Below are 23498 nucleotides of genomic sequence, written 5' to 3' on the forward strand. Positions count from 1 at the left end.
AGTGGTGCCTCGAGATACGAGTTTAATTAGTTCTGTGCCCATGCTCATTAACTTCCCTGCCTCAAATCATTTACTATTAAAATGAATGAAAATGCCATTCTATTTCAGCCTCTCCCCAAAACACCAAAGTATTTTCTTTCTGAAGGAAGATGGTACTCTATATTATTGTACCTTATAAAATCACAGTAAAAACATAACTAAACAAAGCAGAAAAAATAGCGTGTACATCATGATTTCTTTCTGGATTGTGCGACACAAACAAAAACAGCTTTCCCAACTAATGTATGACTCAGTAAGCTGCAGATTTTTTTTCTTCGCAGAGGATAAAGAACGCGTGAGCACTGTTATATTACCTACTTGAGTCAATGCACAGTTTATTTCCAAATATTGGTTTAGAACACCACATAGATGCTATTCGTCAATCCATTTTGCATGGTTTGTTAGAATTAAGCTTAGCGGACGTAAGGCAAAGGTACGTTGTTTCACGTTTAAAAAAAAAAGTCATCTCACTCGTATTCCAAGGCAGCACTGTAATTGCTATTGAATCCTTCACATGCATGATTAATGGATATTATCGATGGGAAGGCAGGTGACACACAAGTATTTGAAGTGTGACATGTCAAGTTTGAATTGCTACAAGAGCCAAGCAACATACTAACCATGACCCAGCAAGGTGCGCTCATACATGTTCAATGAGCGGATAGAAAAACTAAATATAACATTCAAGTTTGGGTCTCAGATTTTTATTTATTTTTTTTACTTTAGAGCAAAAAATTTTTTTTTTTTTGACCACATTAACAATGTCTAGACCAGTGATTCTCACCTGGTGGGTCAGGAGTTTAGCCGCTAGGTTGATCTGTGAACAAATACAGTGCAACTCAGCCTCTGGCTAGCGGATGTCATAGCGAGCAATATACTTTTGCCGATAAATAGGACTCATTTCAATTGGCTTTTGAAAATGTGTTGTCAGACGCTATATTGAAACAAAACCTTCTTCTAAGTGAGCCCAAACGTTTTAAAGAGTAGGGTACTTCTATGCACACTCTATAGCGGGTTGGTGGGCATGCTGCCTTACATTACAGCTTGCTGTAAACATCTCATTGAATCAACATGCAGGCATGCAAAAAAAAAAAAAAAAAAAAGACAAAAAAAAAAAATCCCCTTCATTTGGGTGCATGCCGCCAGGAAGCTTCAGATCCACTCATTTGAGTAATCAATTCGAGATGCCGATAATGCAGCTTGAAGAAAAATGATCAAGGCACTGTGAACATTTGGTGCATATGTGCAGTGCGATGCATGCAAAGGAACAATGATATTATTATTTTGGGGGGGAAAAGAAAAACTAACTTTCAGGCCAATAAGGAATGAGTGTGGAGGGAGCTTTCTTCATGGCAACGGTGAGGTAAAGAAAGTATTCTCCTGCGCGGATGCGTGTGTTATTTAGGGTCGAAGTCCCCGCAAGAACACAAGAAAGCCTTCATTCTCTTTCTCAGTGGAATGTTCGCAGACTTCTGCCAAAAGCGTGAAGGAATAATAATCAGGCTCGTCGCTGTGCTTTGAGCCGCAAACATTTGCTTGTGCAGTGTGCCTGACATTCATCAAAAACATAGAAGACTCCGCCTACGATGCATCACAGTGACAACACATGGATGGATGGATGAGTGGCTGGTTGGATGGCTGGATGGATAAATGGATGGATGTCAGTACCCCGGCTGACCTTCCTGACGCCGGCTGATTGTGAAAATGTGTGTGAGGGTTTGAAGTGCACGGGCGGGACTAGTTCCTTACGACAACCTCGGGTGTCACTTGACATGGATGACGGCCGGTGAGCTTTCGACTGGGGAGCTCAACGACACCCGGGCAGCGGGCCCATGCACAGTGTGTCCTCCTCGCTGATGGTCTCCAGCTCCTCGGTGCGCACGGCGTGCGTGATGAGCTGCAGCTCCTCGGAGAGCGTCTCGCCGCGGTACGCCACGCGGATGTCGGGGAGGTTGGTGCGGCGGATGTCGTTACTTTCAGGGCCCTCTTTGTAATAGCTGGGGCCCAGCCAATAGCTTTTGGCCTGGAGAGACAACAAGGGTGGTCCGTTTTATTTTGAAACAAAATATAGAAAATTCAATACAGAAGAAATGTGTTTTATATTAAGAGTAAATAAATGTTAACATTTTTCTTATCTTTATTTCTTAAGTCACAGAGCCCCATCACTGGTGAGCTACTTTTGCAAATAGATTTGCAAAGCCATCACTTGCTTAAAATCTACGTCGGCAATTTACCTTGTGCGAAAAGCCACTCATAAGAACACTGTTTCTTGCAAGCTCGCACATGTCGCAGGAACTCAGCTTCCACACTTGAGTCGCAATGCTGTACTCCTCCATGAGAGGCTCCTAGACACACACACACACACACACACACCCCCACACACACCGCTTGTTACTTCCGACATCCATCACACAAACTGTACTCATTCGGCAGATGAAGCATCCTCGCGCTGACCTTGGTGAAGTGGAACTGGAGGGGGTCGTCCGTGGACAGGGACACCACGAGGCCTCTTGAGAGGTACTCCGGCAGCGGATTCCGGTGGTAGCTCAGGAAAAGGCTGTTGTTGCTAAGAGGAGACATGGCGATGCCGATCTGGGCCAGGTAGTATAAATACTGCAGCACAGGGGCCTGAGGGGAAAACGGCAAAAGCATTTGTTAATAGAAGTGAGAGTGAGTCTTCTCTTAACCAATATTTGATCTGCAATACATTCAAAATGATTAAAGCAGACTTTGATTGATACATAATCAGTGTATCGACAGTCGAGTGTGACCTCACCTTTCTGAGCAGCAGACCATGGGAAATGTTCTCTGATAGCATGAACCCTGACACCAGGTGGTGGATTGGCCCAGCCTCCCCACAGTGAGGTCGCAGCACAAACGTATGAAAGCCTCGCCTCCTGTTGTTTTAACCAGATTTTTTAAAAATATATATGATCGAGATTTATTTATTTATTTATGGGGAAAGTTGTACATGGTTTAATTGCAGCACAGTGGCAGAATGTCACCTGCGCAGGTGGTTGAGCACGGTCATGTTGGCGTAGGTGTAGTAGAGGTAGTAGGAGTAGGGCGGGTTGTCCTCATCGCTCCAGTTGGCTGGCAGAGGACTGTCCAGGTTAAAAATGTGGTGCTCAGGTTTGGACTCATCATCCACACTGTCAAAGCCCACCACCTGTATGATGAGGAATGCCCCCGTGGAATTTAGTCTGGGGCAAGTGCGAGTCATGGCTAAACATTTGAAATCAACGCTCACGTGCTCCAGGAAGAGATGCAGCTCAGGATGACTTTGGGGATTAACCGTGACTTCAAATAGTGGCAGGAAGATGTTCTCCAGCATCTCCTGGAAATTAGCCAGTTGCTTCTTTGTGTGATAAACATCACTGTGGAAATAGAACGCTTGTGAGAAATCGTTTAAAAAAAAGAAAAGAAAAAAAAAAGACAAGACTGTCCACAACTCAAACTGCAGACCCTCTTTCATAGAAATAGTAGTCAGTCCAAATCGTTAACGTGCTTTGTAATTCCAAGTGCTACTTACAAAAGGCGGGGCACCTGGATAAGCCAGCGCACATTATCTGAATACACCCGGTGTGTGACAGCCCATTGGGCTAGCTTGTTCCATTCGTCTCTGGAGCGACCGTAGATGGACAGACGGAGCTCAGAGTTCTGGTACTTGCTCTCCTCAAGGTCGAACATAACCTCCTGCATAAACAAAATAACATTTGATCTTGTAGCAGTTTGTTTTATTCATGTTCAAATTTATAAAGTCTTAAAAGACCAGCTCCTCTCTTAACTTTTCAGTGCAGCAGTAATATTACATGTTCTTCACAGAGGATAAATAAGTGAAAAGATGAGCTTCTCCATAACTTTTCTGCGTAGTCAAGTGCGTTTCCAATTTTGGAATAGCAAACCTCAAAAACTTAAATGAAAAAGCTTCTTCCAAACCTTGACTATGTGTGCAAAATATTTCCCTTCAACGTGATTGTCAGTCTTGATGAAGATTTCTCTGAGGATGGACTCTCCAATGGGGTTGTATTTGGCATTGAACTTGTCAAAGCGATGAAACGTGTTGCGGTCCTGTAAACAAACAAAACAAAACATAGGAATGTTAGCGAGTCAAATGTATTACTCACGCAGTTTGATATTTGGTCCTCCAATTTCTCACCGCGTGCATGTCGAGTGTGTCCACGCTTAAATCAAAGGCCGTCAAGTTCATGGTCTCAAACACCTCCTTGAGGGTTTGACCCCGGCCACGCTCAATGTGAACAATCTCCTCAGGGTATTTTTTCATGGCCCTCTTGATGAAACGTAGCAGGTGCTTCTGGTTCATGCAGGATGATGCATGTATGTGTGTATCTACCTGCAGTCATGCGCATGTCATGATTTCAATATTCAGATGACAACTTATAAATTCTAGCAAAACATTTGGTTAAAGTTGATGGATGATTGGTGGATCTTACTTTGCGTATGTTGTAAAAGTCTCTGTGAGGAACTTTCTTCTGGGCTGCCAGTTCCTTCATCTCATTTAGGAGGATGTGCATTTGATATTTGGAGCTTAAATACTGTAAGCGTCGGTAGCAAAAGGATTTCCTGTTTGAACAGACGTGGAAAGAAAAAAAAGAAGTTAAGAGATGATAAAAAGACATTCACATGGTACAATACGGTTGTCCTTCAACAAGCAAGGAACCATATTTGGCACATGTTTGTAACGACCAATCAGGGCTCACCTGTTTTCTGAAGCTGAGCCATGATTAGTCATTACCTGAGCCCTGTGCAACTGTGATGTTATTTTCAGTCAACAGAAGTGACAAAATGGCTAAAAACGGGTGGATTTTGCTAATTAACTCATGTTCCACAAATGATATTAATCAGAATGTCATCCTTAGACGAGTGAAGGAGCATTGACAATATTCTTGTAAAGAAGATTTTTGGGTTGACATACCCTTGAAGATGAGAGCAAAGTATCCTTAATATAATTAAGTTACTTAAGTTTAAGTCACTTAATATAAATAAAATACATTTAATTCAACACTCTTTATGACAAAGGAATAGCATTACAAAATAGATTAATAGTGACTAAATATTATGAAAAAAAAATTAAATGTACAAGATTTTCTGGTTGCCAAACTAAAGAAACTAAAATGAATTTATAACATGTATTTATAATAATATAGACATTTCTATAATGCAAATGAAGTCACCAAAATGTGGATGGTCACAAGCAGCCTGAACCACCTCAGATGGAACAATGTTACATTCAGTACAATGGAATAAAAATAAAAAGAAAATTACTAATACTTACACGGGGCCATTAATGATGAGAGCCATCATTACATTCATGTCTGCGATATACTCTTTCAGGTCAGGATATGGCAGGTCTAATAGGGTACCTCTGCAAATACAGATACAAATCAGATTACGGAGGCACTGCTGAAACACTCTTCTCCATATACCTGATACTTACTTCTCCATGGTGTTCTTCTTGGTAAAAACATGCATCACTCCATCTATCATCTTGCAACCATATCCCGCATCTGAAGGCAGACTTTTGGGGTCCAGATTGTCATAGGGGTGTGTCTCAGAAACAGGTGGGTGAACAGGAGCATCTGTACAAAAAATAATAAGAAGAGGAAGAATCTCGTGGAGAAGTTGCATCGACCTCAGCTGTTGACTATTGTGTTCAAAACTGCACCACAGAATTTGCTTGGGAGGACAGTCAAAGCGTCTAATTCAAATGATCTAATCATGCAAAAACAAGATGGTTTATTTTGAGACAACTTTCCTTTTGCTCTACAGGAGGCTGTTATATTCAAAACAAGCCCTTAAAATGAGCCAGAAATGAATCGAACTAACTAAAAGGCTTGCAGGATGCAAAACACAAATCTGTGGTGCAGCCAAAAGGGAAAAAAAACTATCAGTGAGGCTAATACAGGTAAAGTATTCAATATGCTAAGGCGCATTAAGACTCTGTATACTCTGGACCAATCGGAAAGGGGTCATGTGGTCTGATGATCAAATGATCGCATTTTGAATGCTCGTGTTTCTCTCGTGATGGCACACATATTTCAAAATGAAATGCCAAACTCCATGAGAGACATTACTTTGACACCATATAAAACCCAAAACTAACAAACTCATTGAGGATCATTGTGGTGTGCGGCGTAATGTGGTAAAGACTACATAAAGTAGCATCATGACAACCCCCTCACCAACACAAATGCATCTGGTTATGAGTGGCAATCCATAAGCATAGCAAAGCGATGCCACAGTGGACTCAAATCTTGAAGCGTTCAAACTAAATATTAAAGCATGTGACACAAACACGTTGGTGAATGAATGCATGTGATACCAGCATCGACGGGGGTCTCTGGGAATTTGTCATAGATTCCCAAGTCGAGCGGCTTTAAGCCAAGATCCTGCAAGGCGTGAGCTGTCGTCTTGCAAAAGGACTGCAACGATCTGTTGATGTACCTCTCCCGAATGAACAAAGCCTTCACCACACACTTGGCGGCATCAACCAGGTCAGTGAAGGGCACCTGAAGAGATAATAAATCAATATCAAGGAGACTGGGGGGATGCTGGAAAAGGTTGAAGATTACAATACTGGTTGTTTTTTTCCCCTAAAAACACTACAAAGAATTCCTCACCCCGCATTTTTCCTCTCCGGATATTGAAACTCGCTGATACTCTCTCTCCATTGGCAGTTCCCGCTCCTTAATTCCATTATCAACGGCATCAACACTCTTCTCCTTCATTAACCTTAATAGAGGCAGATGACATTTGCGAGTTTAAAAATCAGGTCAGTGGAGTTTCATACAACTATAAAAAAAAAAATAAGAACCTTTCTAAATTCCTCTCTGGGAGTGTCATATTCTTTTTTGTAATTTAATTTTGCATAGAAGCGCAGAAACATGGGTAACCGCTCAGTCAGAACACTGAACGTTAAGTCCCCAGCAGAGGGAAGCTCAGGGCTTTGGCATTACACTGATAATGTCTCCAAAGGGCTGTGAGAGGAAACCATTAACTAAACAGTGAGGAAAAATACAGTATGTTATATCACAAAAGTATTAGCGAAGTTTCAGGCTAGATTGCAGTTCTTCCCAACGTTTATTGAACTGAGTAACTAACAAAGAGAAAAATCGCCTGGCACACCACCAAACACAAGACTGTACTCGAAAATAATTTTATACTCTTCTCAAAATCTGTTGTATGAATTAACGGGTTGCGCCATCTAGTGGAAGAGCATGTCATTGTTTTCTCATGCCACGAAACATCACTAGCATAACTAGATGAACAAAGATCCTGTGTAGAATTTTATTCCGGTCCTGTGAAAGACACACATGTCCATTTAATGGGGTTTCTAAGTTACAGACATCGCATTAATGTGTAATAAAAAATAAATAAAGAGAAAATTGGACAGGTGTTTTTCACAGAACAGCAAAGATTTGTACTAAGTAAATATTTACATTGAATTGGTAGATCTCACACAGCACACCAGATGATGTCTCGCCACACACGTATCGCAATGGTCGGGACTCACTTGTATGTTGAAATCGAAACGCAAATCACAAAGTGAAGCAGCGCAGACTCACTCGAGGTCTGCGGCACTGTCGATTTTCATGAAGTCCTGTTTGGCGCGGAGCAAGATCTCGGGCTCAAGCCTTGGCGTGACGTGAGAGGCGGCAGCGCAGGGAAGCATATAGGGCAGGGCGGCGATGGACAGGGGCAGATTAGAGGTTAAGCAAACGTACAGACAGTGAACAATAGTGTATGCACTACACACACACACACACACACACATTGCCTAAAGCTTTTCAGCATTTAAGTAATCAAGGTATGTCTCATAGACATGATCACGCAAATGATCAGATTAAGTGGTGCAGCTGCAGAAAGCGGCAACCTATCGCCGTGTGTGCGGGTGTGTGTGTGTGTGTGTGTGTGTGCGTGTGTGTGTCCAAGCAAGTGAAAGCCAAGGAATCGTCTGCGATATTGGAAAATGCATTATACAGCTTTTGTAAACGTGCTTTAAGTTCCTCACTTGATGTCCTGGCTGATCTGCCTCTCGAGGCGGTGCCGGCGCTCCTCGAGTTGCTCTATGGGGCTGTTCTCTGGGAACTCATAGGGGGCGCTGCGCATCTCACTTTCTGCCATGCTGCGTGTGAACAGCTCCTGGCGTCAACGTCAAAAACAGTCGTCAAAGAGAGGAACATCTGGGGTTAGGAGTAAAAACAAGAACAAAGACCTCGGCCAAGGCTAAATCATTAGTCATTGGCAAAGTCAATGTCGCTAAGATCAGGAGAGGTTCAAGGAGCTAAAGTATCATCTCGAATTTCGCACTATTTAAAATTCCCACTCAGTCTGTTTTGTTTCTGCTCGCTCTCTCTCTGGTGGTCCGCCCTGTATTAATTATCAGTAATATCACAAAATGAATTTTTACAAAAGGTACACATTTATGATTACAAATTACAGCTGTAAGGTTTTAAATAAGGACTTTTCCCATACGTTCTGACTTTACTATTGTAAGATTAGACTAAAAATTATTTATTTTTTTTAATCCAGATATGCCACCTCATTTATTTTTAAATCACATTTGTATAAATGTACATACATACAAATGCAATTTAAAAATAAAAATAAAATAATTATTTTTAAATTGCATTTTTATGCATGTACATGCGTACATATTACAAGTGCAATTTAAAAATAAATGAGTCTGCATATTTTTTTTTGGGTAAAATAAGTGACAGTATACATGTTTCCAAAAAGTTACACACAAATAAAGCCATAAGTTTTGTCAATTCATTCTAACCTCTGCAATTTCTTTGTATTTCTCTTCCATTGAGGTGCGCAGGTCAACCGGGAGTTGCTTGAAAGTGACGGGGGTTGCTGGGAGGGAACGCTGGGGCTTGAGGGGTTTGGACCCAGACACACCACACAGATCTGCAACCACAACAGACAATTGGTCACTGATGAGATTCAATTAGAGGTGGTCGGGTAGAGTGCTTTAAAAGACCTTGTTTGTTATTGTTAAATTACTGACATTACATACGGAGAACTGAGGATCATCATCAGTGTAAAGGCTGGATTTTGATTGAGCTATTGAGTTGGATCACATGAGAATGTCCAAGTTGTGTGTCCAATATTTTGGTCAGTGAGTGTAAATAAAACTGTGTGGGCTAATGGGCTGTAGATATGCATGGGCCATATGCGGTGTGTTCCAGACAAGCGCTAAATCCCAAACAATGACATCAATCACCTGAATCACTTCAGGCTGAAGTTGAAACAGCTGAAAAGGAGACATTATGCCTAACGTCAACAGCAGGCAAAGCAAACAACTGTAGAGTCTTGGACACAAATAGAAAAGGGTACTTGTGGCTGATCCAAGATGGTAAACTGTTCTTTTAGCAAACAAACAACAACCATCTACAGCACATAACTCATCGTCAGGTCAAACCTCAAGACACACAGCAACCTTTTACGAGTACATAAACTCATTTTTCTTGTACTTTTGTGCGATTTTAGAACCAACAACAATTCTCCATTTGAATTTGACAAAATACGGTAGGCACCAATCAATGTATGAGCACAAGGACAGATTAAAGTAGCTTTTGAAAGAATCTAAAAGAGGACAAGTATTTTTAAAAAGGGTCAAGGACCCAAACAATACAGAGTGGAAATTCATTTGAAGTATCCTAAATGTCACTCATTCATGAGTAGGTCCACACTCCGAAAAATGCCCCAATTGAAAAGCATTGAGTTGTACATGCACCTGAGGTTGATAGAGGAGTTTTCCATGATCTAAACATGCTGCAAACAGATGACAACGTCCACTTCAGATGGATGCTAACACGCCAGCTAAGGCTGCAAAATGTCTCGCCTTCATGGTTCAAAGACAAACAAAAGTTTCAAAAGAAAGTCTGTCCTTAGATGTGCACTCCGTCATCAGACATGAGTTTATTGTGTGGCCTTAGAAAATGCAAAGTTCACTCGACAACTGAAATGAGTAGAGGACAGTGACACCGTAAAACATGTCAACACACACAGAGTCCTCCTCAGTTTAGCATGCAGTAATCCCCCAGCCTACCAACCGCAGATGACTCTTAATCCAGCAATCCTGAAACTATTTATCTCCGTTACAACATGTGACTGCACCCTGGGGACACATCCAGCTTAGCAACAGGCGCCCGACAAAAGAAAAAAACAACTTATTTTTCTGGGCATAATGACTGGTTTCCAAATCTCAATCCAAAGTGGATGTTTTCAATGCTTTGAGTTCTGTGGACAAAGATCTTGCCTGGTCTGTAAACAACACATGGAGGATGTCCTTGGCATCAGCCTAGTTTGGGGCGCCTCAACAGAGCAGTCTAAATGACTTGAATGTTTTTGTTTCGTCCTCTTGCTACAGCCACGGCGAAGGCGAGACATTTCTTTGGTCTGTGTGTGAATGTGTTGCTCGGGGTCGAGGGAGCGCCTCACCTCAAAAATGCCATTGGTTGTTTGTGAGAGTGTATTTTGGAACAAAATGCTCCAGCTCCTCCATCTTCCTGCTCTGCCACATTATAACCTTCATTATGCTCAAACTGAAAGGCCCCGTCAACCACTTTTAGCAGTCGCATTTTTCTTATTTGTTTCCGTGAACAATGCTGGCATAACATTTGAAAAACATTCTATGGAGACTAACACAAAGCAAAGTTTGTGTTAAAAAACAGTTTAACTCTCAACGTTCATTTGTTTACTTATGTTACAGTTTCTCATCAGGGAGAGGATGGCCTCAACTTGCCTCAAATTGCTCCATTTGTCACACATTGTCAAATATATGCACGCAAGAAAACAGAATGAAAGCAATTGAGAGGTCACTGCACAGAACTGAGCTTCCGCAACAGGATGTCTTACTTATCTTGTTTTTCCACTCGTGTGGTGATTGGCTTATGGCGACTGATTCAATCAACTGTTATCATAGGTGTGACATATTGCTCAATGGCCATGTCGAAAAGAACAACCGAATTAAGTGTCGCTGTGCTGAGAGCACGAGGCCTTGCAATGTTGCGTGGATTTGTCCGCGTGGAGTTCATCCGTGTGTCGCCAGCAGACTTTAACCCGAGGACACAAAAGAGGCAGACGGCGTCATGGGAGGACACGAGAGCTCACGGCGTTTTATGAGCTATGCAACCAGTCAGATTGATGCAAACCCAAGCATAAAAAGTATGACAACGATGTGTTGTTCCGCACACACGTTGGCACACGTTAGGTGCAAATTGTGTTCTTTAGTGACACACCCTCGCGCTGTCACTTGGCCTGTTCTATCATTTCATTCAAATTTGCATAACCAAAAAAATGTTACCTCTGTAATAACTAGAATTATGAAAAGTATGATGGTGAATTTTCATGAACTCTTCGTGAGGTGAGGCGTAGGAAGAACAAAACATCTCAAATTTGAAGTTACATTTGGATAATGATTCGTGGGCAAAGTGTGAATTCAGAATTTTTTTTTGAAGTAAGTAAGATAAGAGATGCACAGTCAGATTTGAATTACAAGATTATCTGCCATTATTAAGGTAAGCATGCTTGTTGACAATATCAGACGAATATTAGTTGAATGTCTATCATTGTGTGTTGTACAACTGCAGTGCAACATGTTTAGCTGGTAACGTGTGCTCATGAAAATGAAGGATATTACAATGAAAGAAAATGTTGAGTTTCATTTAAACAGTTTGGAATACAGGGGTATATATAATAATATAATAATATTCCCTTTATTAGTCCCACAATGGGGAAATTTGAGATTCGAACCCAGGCCTCCTGGGGAGACTGGGTCCTGAACGCGGCGCCTTAGACCACTCGGCCATCCTGGCAGTATTGTATTCCCCCCTTAGATATTTCACTTTGTTCACTTAGAACGTAAGTAAAGACACACAGTTGTGAGTATAAAACTCCACTCTGGATCCTCATTTTAAACATTATCTTCCAGGCAAACAATTGGATGACCTTTGCCAGGTGAAACTCTTGTTTGCAAACTGGATTTGTTAGTAGCGAGGACATCATTTTGTTTACTTGTCACGAGGAGTTTGGCAGGGAGCATTGTCACAACTAACGTGACAGCCTCCCGGAGACAAACTAACAAGAAAACCACAAACCACAGACTGTCATACACCATCACAGAAAACCAACACCAAATAAATAAATAAATCACAAGACAAGCTGCTCACACAAAAACACTGCCCCTAATGTGTCTTGCTCTCTGATGAGACTCATGTCAACATTGACATAATAGGGAACTGACTGACTGCACACACTTGCAGCATGTGCCCTCATTATGCTCTGAAGTGATTAAGCCACTGGGGTGGAGGACTACAGCACCATAGCAGATGCCCTGAATGTCCACCCACTGCAATAAACTGAAGCCCATCAAGCTTTGCTATGATCAGCATCATAGCAACAGAGCAGCCTGGCAAAATGCATGACGCAGCCGCCTCTTCCATATGTCCTTCCTCATAAGGAAAACAGCTTGTCAGCATATAACACACCACCAGAGTTTCCCAATACCTCATCTGGGGCTTGTGTAACACTCCTTGAATGATAAGAACCTTCGGTGGCGACCATAAAGAAGGTGCTGAAACTTGTCGAACAGTATTCATCGTCAACACACCAGTCATCATGAATGAGTGTAAGTTACAATACCTCCTCTGCCCTGTCTTGTCCTGCTTCCACAGTTACTGTCGCAGTGGCCTGGTCTGAGCTCCTGCGGGATGCTGGGACATTTAACTAGGCCTGGGACAGTCGGCGTACCCTCCCCCGCTAGCCCGGTACACACAAGAGAGAAAGAATGACAGCAAAATGGAGAGAGAAGAGGAGACAGGGGATATTCTCCTTCCTACTACGTAAGCTGCACTAGCACCATGATCGTAAAATGTCTCTTCTTTTTTTTTCCTTTTGGCTGCTGCTGTTGTGCTGTCAGTATGGTGCTGGATCTGGTTTCGCCCCCCTCTCGTTTCTCTCTCTCGCTCTCGTTCTCTTTCTCTCAGTGTGCCTTTCAGATGCTTCCAGGATTTCACCGGTTTGCAGAGCATAAACAGCCGAGACTTGAAGCAACTCGATTTAAATACTGGGCTGGAACATACCACGTGGCAAAAAAATAAGGGTAGGGGGGAGGTACCGGGATGAACCACCTCTGTCGCCATTGTGCGTTAAAATGGAGGCGGGCCTTGCTTTGTGGCCACGCCCACTCTCCTCCCTCGCTCCCTCCTCCTGCCTGCTGGTTGCATAGAATTTCATGGAAGCAAATTTATTAGGTGTGCTATGTTTGCAAAACAAATATAACTTTGAAGTATGTTTAGTATGTTTTTGATTTTGTGTTTCATTTTATATTGATTTAGCCATTACTGTGACATTTGAAATGTTTATCATACTTTACTATGACAGGGTGAGCACACATATGTGCACGGCTACATGATTAGCATGCATAATAAATTCAGTGAAGACTTTGACTTTCAATTGTTTTCAGGTGCGAATACTAATTGTGATCACCCAGCTCTCAAAATTGCGATTGTGATTTAATATGCAATTATTTGTTTCAAGGTCCTCTCCCAGTCTATTTATTTTTTTAAAGCACAAGCAAAAAAATAATCTGTATGCCAATAAATAATATCTGATGTATTATACTTAAATTGTATGTGTTATCAGTTACGTTAGGAAGCGGAGCCATGCCTACAAGACAATATTCAATGTTCAAACTGATGAACTCTATTATATTTAGCAAATACTCATGAATTTAGAATTTATAGATAGCAGTGGCGGTTTGGTCCGCTTAGGTCGCTTTCCTTTAACCAAATCTATCCGAGAAACCCATTTTTGACCTTGGTTGAGACGTCAAATACTGTTATTGCACATGCATATACTGTGACTGACCTATGTCCCTATAGTTGCAAAAGCTGACAAATGACTACACTAAAGTTGGGAAACACTGCCTGAAGGAATCTTCAAATGACTGACATGGTGTTTAGTATTACAGCATTTTTATGAGCACTGAGTACTATACAGAAGGATATTCATACAAATACTGTATATTTGTACACCTATAGGAAAAATAATTAAATTATCTTCCTCTACATAACAAAAGGTAGGATTAACCTATGTATATGCCATTTGGTGTGCCATGAGACTTTTCCAACATGAAATATGTGTCTTGGCTCAGTAAGGAGTGGGAAAACCTGATCGAGACTTGCTTTTTCAGAGAACTAATGAGTGGCACATGGCAGTAGCTGCGCTCTTTGTTTCCCAGTACAAGGAACAAAAACAGGCAATACAGCAGGGAGTTAATCTGTAATCATGCACAAAAAATTCCCATGTGAATTCACTGCAAAATAGCTCACATTGACTCCTCACATCTGGGCACTTTGTGTGAAACTTTTAAGAGCCAACAGATGGGTTCCCAAAAAACCCTTCTTGTCTCTACAGCTCATCACACACAAATACAAACTATATTCATCCATCCATGCATTATTTTAGCCTCTTTGCCTCACAAGGGTCGCGGGAATGCTGGAGCCTACCCCAGCCGTCCTCGGGTACTTTGCATGGCACACCCTGGACTGGTTGCCAGCCAATCAAAGGGCACACAAAGACTAACAACTTGCTACAAACTATATTCCACACACAAATGGATGCTAGGAGAGCAGATGCACATAGAGTACATTAACAGAGGAACAATTTCGCAATATATGGATACTGCCGGCATGATTTATGGCATGTCTCAACAAACATGCGTTACAATGACAATAAGTCCAAAGGTGGAAGCAATAAAAAAGAACACTCTGCTTTACAGATATGTCGAATAGAGCACTTTTTGTCTGGATTCATTGCGCGTAATTCACCCGAGCTCACATTAATGACCCACTGCCTATTTGTAGTCCGCTATTTGCAAATTCACCAATTTCTACTGTGGAACATATCCTGATCTGTTTGTTAAAAAACAAACCTGTTTGCTGTTTTTGCGATAGTTTTGCTACAGACACAAACACACACGATGTTTCCAAAGCTCGGGGTAGTAGAAAAGTAAAAATTGGTGCCCAGAAAGTATGTTGAAGTGCTGGACCTTGGTTGTTGTAAGATCTTAGTACTGTGTGTCAGGTAGGAGATAAGTTTAACCTGGGCTGTTAGCACAAGTTATGGAAGATTATTTCCGTATATGTATGTTATTTTTTTTAAATCAAATAATATGTGAGCTATATTAAGGGCAATGTTGCAAATTGAGTTTGAAATGATATCAACATGTTTGGAGATTATAGTGTGTCTTATGTTTACTTTTCAAACATTAACTCTGGCAATTATAATCATTTTTGGGGGGACTTCAATTACCGTACTAATTTTTTTTTCCACACAATTTGTAGCACTTTCAGTCTATACCAGAGATGGCAGGAGATTAATGGACTACCTTTGAACATGAACTAGTTTGTGCGTGACTCCATACTGGGGGGGGCTGTGGTGTGTGTGTGTTTGCTCAGTACACTGTGTGTTCCAGCAGGGGGCATTCTTTCAAATACACTATAATGCTGTGCGGTAAGTAGTAAATTAATAAAGAAACATATAAAGGCAAGATGCTGACAAGATGCTGACAGCCCTCAGATAGTATTCACTCTAGACAAAAAAAACCTGTCCAGATTTTTTTTAACATGTCTCAAGCTGAGCGTGTTTAGGCCCGCAGGGGTGATTCGACATACTGTGGACGATGTACTCGGCCTTGTATTATCTGTGCCACCTGTTGGGTTGATGGCTTCTGAGGCCCTCCCAAATCCCTTTTCCACCACCGACAGACCTCTTCTGTTATACATAGCAGCAGAAAGGCGTTGAATTTTCCATACAAACACCAAGTATACTGCAAATATTGCGACAAAACTTTTATTGAAAAAGCTTTTCAGAGAGGTCTTTGACAACTCCATAACAAATACAGAAGACTCCAAGATTAAAGTCCACATTTTCCACATAACTAAATGACACCGAAATAGTACACTTTGTGAATACAAAATAATAAGAGATGAGTGCACCGCAACTACAATAGTCTCTTCTTAACTTTCATTATGCAATATTGCATATGCAAAATGCAAAGTATGTCATTGTCATGTGACAGTGAGGTTCTTTGTTATCTGCAGAAGGGAAAAGAGCATAAAATCTACAAAAAGTGGGTGAACGCAGGTGCAAGTTCACAGGGCAACAGAATGTGACTCCGTTGGATTGTGTTAAAAACAACAAAAAAAAAAGTCAGTTGAGGTAACTTGGCGAACCTCAAAGGAAACGACGCCTGCAGCCACAATGCACCTGGCACTTGCATTAGCAGCTGACAGCTGCTCTCTCAAGAGCTGTACCAAAAATCGGCCTTGACAAAGATAAGTAATTTAGTGAGCATTTTAGTTTTGTAGCAGGATACACAAAAAACAAAGTAGTGACACAAGTCCAAGGAAGAATTCATTTTGGATGGGGATACAGATTCAGAAGTTTTTCTTGAAGACCTAGTGTGAAGTAAGTTCAGACAATGCGGACTTAAATATTTCTGTGTCACAAGTAAAGTAATTACACATAATCCAAATAATAAAGCATGAAAAAAATGTTTTTTTATTTCGGATATTTGACAAAATCATAGTTTTGCACGGGTTGACATTTTGGCAGAACACCGGGAGTGGAGACTAGACTTATCGAGACTGGAAGAATGGTAAGAAATATACCCTGGGGTTATTAGCGTTGCGCTATTGTTTTAAATTCGAAACTCTGCCGTGCTGTAAATAACGCACAGTGAGATTATTCTGATAGCACTGAGACCACGCGTTATAGTGGATTGGTTTCCTACTTTATCATTGGTAAGGTATTTAAAGTATAGATTTGACTTCACACACGGTCTTTAAAATTCAGGTGGAAGGAGCCGAATGGGGCAGTGACCTACCAGATCCAGCAGATGGCGCTCCTGTTAAAATTGCTGTGCCAGGCAGTGGGCACCCATTTTAAAACACATTATCGCCACCCGGAGGATTTTACGGGTGCAACATGCCCACACGTCAAGATTTTTCAAAGACTGATGTGTTTAGAATTGTTCGGCCTTGCCTGTGCTCTACTGAATGCTGTACTTTTCATCTTAGTAAAATGCTACGTTTATTTTTGAATACAGATCTGGTTTTGGTTGTCATTAGACAAAATTTGTAGCCAGTGAATGTAAAAGGGTATGAGTGGAAAAAGGGAGGGATCAGTAAAGATCACAACATAGCTCAAAGTAGTAATTCAAGACGAAGACAGAAATTCACTTCACCTTCCTGGCAGACGCTTTAATAGCGTCTATATATCACCAAACGTAGCCCAGCCTGCAAAGCTACTGCGCTACATTACATATTCTGCTTCATGTGATGCTCAAGGGGTCCTGTGGGAGGGAGCCCCCTGCAGATGGAGAAACTGACAGGCTAATCCACGTTTCCATCAAAAAAAAAAAAAAACACAAAATCAACACTCACATAAGAGAATCATTTCAAATGCATCGGGCATCCAAGATGGGAATTTATTTGGAAGCCAATCGAGATTACTCAAAGGGCCGATGCTGTAGAGTTGAGTTTATTTTTATACTAGTAACATCTCAAACACAAACTGCTCAAAAGACAATGCAGCCCATGTTTCTATAGTAGACAATTTGTCATTCAAAGCACCATAAGACTTACAAGGACTTTTTTGCTGGTCCGCATGAGGCACTTATGACAGACCAGTCGGTTCAGCCGAGCGACTAATTGAGAGCACGAAAATGGCTGCAGAGACCTCTAAGTTATTTATTACTGCAGCAAATATGGGTTTCCTCAGGAAATATGGTATAGTAGCTATTGCAACACCTCTATAAACACAAAATTTGCTCTTGGTCACAGCATGTTAGTGCTATACTGTGGTTGCATAATGAAATCTATATTAATGTGTAATTGCTTCAAAGATGAATTGTTGGTTTTGAGTCTGCTTTACCACCCAGGAGGCAGTCAATCCTCCACTTGATCTATAATGATCTCATCACATTTAAAATTTTAACTCATGTACAGTACCATGTAATTGACACCCAAGAAATGCAGACAAAATATTTTGTTATTGTCATGGATTCATTGAAAACCAGTAGAGCGGAACCATAAAAATTTCCTAGAACAAATCATTTAAACAAATATCTAGAAGGCCAAACTATCACGATGCTAAAACTTTTATTCAACGTACAGGTAATGTTTTAAATCACATTTATTTCCCCCCAAAAAGTTAAACTAGAACAGTCTCTTAACTTAGAACACAAAGTGCAAAAAGAAATGTTGTTTGTAACAACAACAAGAAAAAAATGTAAATCTACCATAACAAGACAAGGCGTACAGCAGCTAGGCAGTAGGATGCTAAGTATCTCGAGGCTAGCACCAGCATTTAAGGCAGACAGTTGATTCCAATGTCTGGAGTCTCTTCTGCATGCGTATCTTCACAATACACAATATGTCTCTACTGCCTTTGATGAGACTGGTCCTTCGTTAAAGTGTATTAAAAAGCCAAAGAAAATATTAAACACACTAAGTTAATGCTATGACGCTTGTTGAACTGACATCTTTTAAGTTACGCTCAAGTATTGGGCTGATCAAGTTTTTTCTGTGATTATTTTTAGGCCGATTGTTTGAGATTTGTAATTCTGATTTGAAGATACCATTATAAAATACTGGAGCCTACCCCTGCAGACTTTGGGCAAAAGGCAGGGCACATCTGCGGCTGAACGCTAGGCAATGGCAGGACACATAGAGACAACACTATTTTTACACAAATGGACAATTTGAGTCTTCAATGAACATAAGAACCGTTTTTTTTGCTGTTATTGTTTATGTGGGGGCAACGTGAAAGGAAGCACAGGGAGAACAAGATTCAAAACACAAGCTTCTAAACCATGAGGCAGACTTTCTCACCACTCATCCAATGTCATGTCACGTTCTATTCATCTAGAAATAAAATGAAATAAAATTAAGTGAGAAACTAAGAAAATTATAATGAAATGTTTTTATTACTTTATGTTACCTAACATACCTGATATATTGCCATAAGGTGCAAAGAAAAGGCCCATCTTTTCTTCATGGTGACATAATGAGAGAGACAAACTGACAATATAGAATGGTTGCACAGCTGTGCAAAACCCAAGTGCAAGCAAAGATAAGGATGGCGCTTAGCCATGCCCAAAAGATAAAATTGTCAACACAATAAAAAGAGGGCAGGTGAATCCTGACATCCAATGTTATAAATGTTTCAAATATTCTACTGAAGTAAAAATATATTTTGCACAACTCATTTGACAAATACATTAATTTCTCAGCTAGTCGAAAACTTTAATTAAGGGATACAATATCCATGGGTATTCACTCTGACAGCTTCCTACCTCTGAAACAGCTCCTGCCTCACACGCTACTAACGCACGGCACCAAATATTTAGCTTTTCTCACTGTTTCGAAAGAATCTCCGTCTGATGGTCACTCACCAGGGCTGGTGGTGCTCTGCAGGCTCCCCCTCTTGCGGAACGGGGACTTGGGCTTCCCTGAGCTATCGCCGGTGGAGAAGGATGCTGACATCTTGCTGCCGGCACTCATGCGGCTAGTGGAGTGAAGCCTGTTAGGGCTGCGCAGAAACCAGCAGAGGGAGGGAGGAGGAGCGGCTCCGACGCATGAGCTCCGTCTCACATAAGGGCAGCCAGGCAGCAGGACCCACGCGAGGCCGTGAGAGGCTCCTCTGCAGAGTTGGCTCCTCCTCCCAGCCAGCCGCAGGTCAAGAGCAACGCTAAAAGCGAGGATGGCCCAGCTCCTGCCAAGAGCCATCCTCTTTGGTTGCCCTAGCAACCGGAAAATAAGATTCAAGCAGCTAATGTAAGGGAATCCAGCCGCAGGACGATACTGTTTGCGCGAGGGCGGCTAGTATGACAGCCCGCTCGCCACGAGATGGGCTAAGGAAGGTGAGCGAAGGACAAAAGTTTTTTTTTTTCAACCCTAGTCTAAAAATAGCACAGATACACAACCAGACCACAAAAAGTCTGAAAAAAACTGGGAAGGCAAGTGAAGGTACACAAATACAACAGGTTTATATCAGCCCTCAAATGTTCTTCTGGAAAGTTCAGAAGGAAGGTCTCAACTCAAGACAACCAGCAGTCAACTTGCAATGTTAAAAAGAAGATAATTTAACATTGTTTGCTCTTCTTATTGTTTAGTCATGAAGTTTATAACACATTCCAAGAGTCAAACAGTGACACATATGAAATCCTTATTCAACACACATACACCCATTATCTGAGCAGCATATCCAGAACAAATGTTAATTACTTTGTTCTTTCACCTTTTCAAAATAATAATCTACCCTTAGAGAAGTCAACGTCTGTCAAGACGCTCACACCATTTTAAAAACGTTTAAACTTAAGCTTCATTTAAAAAAAATGGCCTTGGCTTTCTTTATCAGATCTATATTTCTGTATCACACCCTTTCTTGACGATACTCTGATTCTAACTCCCCCAAAAATTCTGCTCCAAGACAAAAATGCTTGTTGTATTTCTCTGTGATATCGGTATTAGCAGAAATAATATATGATCATGCAGACAAAATAATATAAAAGATGAAAATTGTTTTGGAACGTCAACTGCGTTTGCAGGAAGACTGATGCAACAACAGCCAACACCACCATCTAGTGACAACAATGATTTATGCACCTAAAAGTGAAAATCATGAATGGAACATAGACAGCTAGTATTTTAGAGCAACAAATATTTATTGTGTCGTTGAATTTGAATTCAATTAGTTTTAAATACAGGCAGCAGGGTATCCTAGTGATAAGCACGTAAGCCTCATAACGTTTTGCAACAAAACTGATTTACACACTCACTGTGCCCATATGTAATAATATACATCTATCAAAGCCTGACAGATGCACCACCACCAAACAACTCACGTAAAACCATTTTAAAATACTACACATGCACGTAAGGTTAGGCCTGTAAGTTGTGAGTGGTCGCCTGTCTCTATATGTGCCTTGTGATTGACTAACGACCTCTACGGTGTGATGCCCTTTTTCCCAAAGTCAATTAGGTAAAAGCTCCAGCTCACCTGTGCCCCAAAACAAGGTGAACAGATAAACACTTGCAGAATTTCCGAAACCACGCGTACTAGCACTCAAATCTACACCCCGATAAGAAGAAATACATTAAAACCCAGCTGAGCGTTACTGGATTTCTGAAAAAGGTGAACAACAGCTTTGGAGGCCACTTTTTAAGAGAGTTGAGCGTCCATAAACAACATTTGAAGCAACTTCACTTTTTTGTTAATCCAAACCACCAAACTACTCAACCTTACCAGCTAACAGACGACTTTTACGTTGCTCTGTGTGTGCAATAATAATTTGCTCATTCACTGCCAGTCCAGGTAAAATCAATGTACTTTTCGGCATCTGTACCCGTCAATGGCAGTGAATGACTTTAGAGTTACTTCCTCTTTACCAGTGTTACGCAGAGGTTTGGACACAGCAGGTTTCTATTGGCACAGCGTATCACTGAGTGTATCATTTCTTGAGAGCAAAGCTCATGGGATTCAAAAACCTGTTTGCAGAAGTCACTCACCAGAAAAAAAAATTGACTCCCATTGGACACTCATGAAAAGACACGTACAGGTACACTGACCAAATAATGGAATTCAATACAAAAAAATGATAGCCTTTGAATATGTGGATCTGTGTTTCTAATATTAAGTTGCAAATTCTGCCATTCAACACCAAGTAAATAAATTTGTGCTCATGGGCACAAATGTAAAGTGTTAAATTACCTCTCAGACAATGACAATGACAGTGCTCATACTTTTATATAGAGTCCAGTCATTGACCACCCCATTTGTACTCTTTATCTTCACTATCACCCAAGACCCCATATTTAAGATAAACTATATTGAAAATGGACGCATGGTGCTGTTGAGGGGTCACGTGACATGATACTTGAAGAAGCAAACACAAAGCAAAGATAAAATATAGAAACCCCCAAATGATTTCGAAGCCAGATTTGAAATTCAAATGAGAAATATCATGTTATTACTAACTTGGTGAATATATTGGTATGAGAAATTGGTTACTTACCACCGCCCGACATGGTTGTGGATGAATCGGAATTCGGGAAGCAACTCATTGAAACAGGAAGTTGAGTTGCCTGTCAAAACACGACGAAACAGTATTTTTTTAAACCACCTTAGCATAACATTCACTGGCGAACAGGTTTAACCAATGTTTAGCTTTGTTTGTTTTTAAGGGTTTTCCTCGGCTCATGTATTAACCGACCGCTATTGTAAATAAATTATTGTATGTTTGTTTTCTCAACCGGCTTTATAACGTCAGCATTGGCGCAGTTAATCTTCAACGGCAGCCACCCAGTAATGTGTCTTTATCGTTTTGTGCTTCCGGCAGTGCGCAAACCCATAAATCATTTTCACCCCACAACTCACTTCCCTTTTAGAGACACGTAACTCTTCACGAGTGAATCATTATAGAGCAGTATGAATTTATTTTTTATAATCGTTTTACAAAGCATGATGTCGAACACGTGGATTAAAAAAAGGTGTCTTGAGATTTAAAAAAATAAAGATATGATATAGACGAAATAATTGTATTAAGATATAATTGTTTGGTTTAGGCGACTCATTGACGTTTAGTTGAATGACGTCACAAGTGTGAGACGGAGTTCACACGATGTTCCATGACTACTGACTAGTCTGCAGCCCCGTTAGGTTCCAACACATAAAAGTGTAACTATATGTATATATAACGAACGTGACACATTGTAACATTGAAGACTTAAGTCCATCACTTTTATGGAACATTTCTACCTTTGAAACTCGAAGCTATTAGTTATTAACAAATAATTAAATTGTGCAGGGAGTCCTAGGGTGCCTGGATAGCCCAGAGTGCTTGTCAACCACTTCTACAGTTTTAATGTTACTGAAACAAAATATTCAGTTGCGCCAACGCTAACAGCATTTTTTTTAGTCTTAACTATCAATATAAAGTGGCAACGTAACCTGAATTTTAATGTAAGTCATAACGCGCTGTAATAGATGAAAAGTCTCACAATAAATATTTGAATGTGCGGGAAAATACTAACTACTAACTAACCCATTTAGGGTCGTTCGTATACTCGAAAGGTAGCTTAAAGGGGAAGTCAACTCAAAAAAAGATCCTTGCAATAATATGTGCGTTCACTAGTCTAAACATGACATTTTGATTAGTATCACGTTTGTGGAATAGGAGTTAAGCATCAAAATCCACACGTTTTTAGCCAGCTCAGGTGGTGGCCATTTTGTCACTTCTGTCGACTGAAAATGGCATCACAGTTGCTCAGGGCTCAGATAACGACCAATCACGGCTCACCTGTTTTCAGTTAATAGAGGTGACAAAATTGACGGATTGCTGCTTAACTCATATTTCACAA

At 40.8% G+C, this 23498-nt stretch overlaps 1 protein-coding gene across 3 annotated transcripts; it reads right to left on the reverse strand.

Annotated features, from left to right (window-relative positions):
• Positions 1-775: 775 nt before the first annotated feature.
• On the reverse strand, positions 776-22465 carry LOC148327453 (AMP deaminase 2-like). Of its 3 annotated transcripts, none has more exons than XM_088308439.1 (18): positions 22154-22465; positions 8843-8973; positions 8072-8202; positions 7626-7694; positions 6681-6792; positions 6383-6569; positions 5498-5639; positions 5336-5425; positions 4494-4623; positions 4199-4393; positions 3979-4110; positions 3572-3735; positions 3290-3416; positions 3045-3208; positions 2816-2936; positions 2494-2667; positions 2274-2384; positions 776-2062 (listed from the first exon to the last, which is right to left on the reverse strand). In XM_088308439.1, the coding sequence occupies exons 1-18, from the start codon at positions 22200-22202 to the stop codon at positions 1847-1849; spliced, it is 2445 nt and encodes an 814-aa protein (XP_088164565.1). In that variant the 5' UTR covers positions 22203-22465; the 3' UTR covers positions 776-1846. The 3 variants fall into 3 exon arrangements, with proteins under 3 accessions (XP_088164565.1, XP_088164564.1, XP_088164566.1); XM_088308438.1 differs by lacking the exon at positions 22154-22465 and adding an exon at positions 19532-19667; XM_088308440.1 differs by lacking the exon at positions 22154-22465 and adding an exon at positions 12712-13159.
• Positions 22466-23498: the final 1033 nt, after the last annotated feature.

The sequence above is a fragment of the Idiotropiscis lumnitzeri genome, chromosome 11, assembly GCF_059441095.1.
Source record: "Idiotropiscis lumnitzeri isolate Australia: NSW breed Sydney's pygmy pipehorse chromosome 11, RoL_Ilum_1.0, whole genome shotgun sequence".
Taxonomy (NCBI): Eukaryota; Metazoa; Chordata; class Actinopteri; order Syngnathiformes; family Syngnathidae; genus Idiotropiscis; species Idiotropiscis lumnitzeri.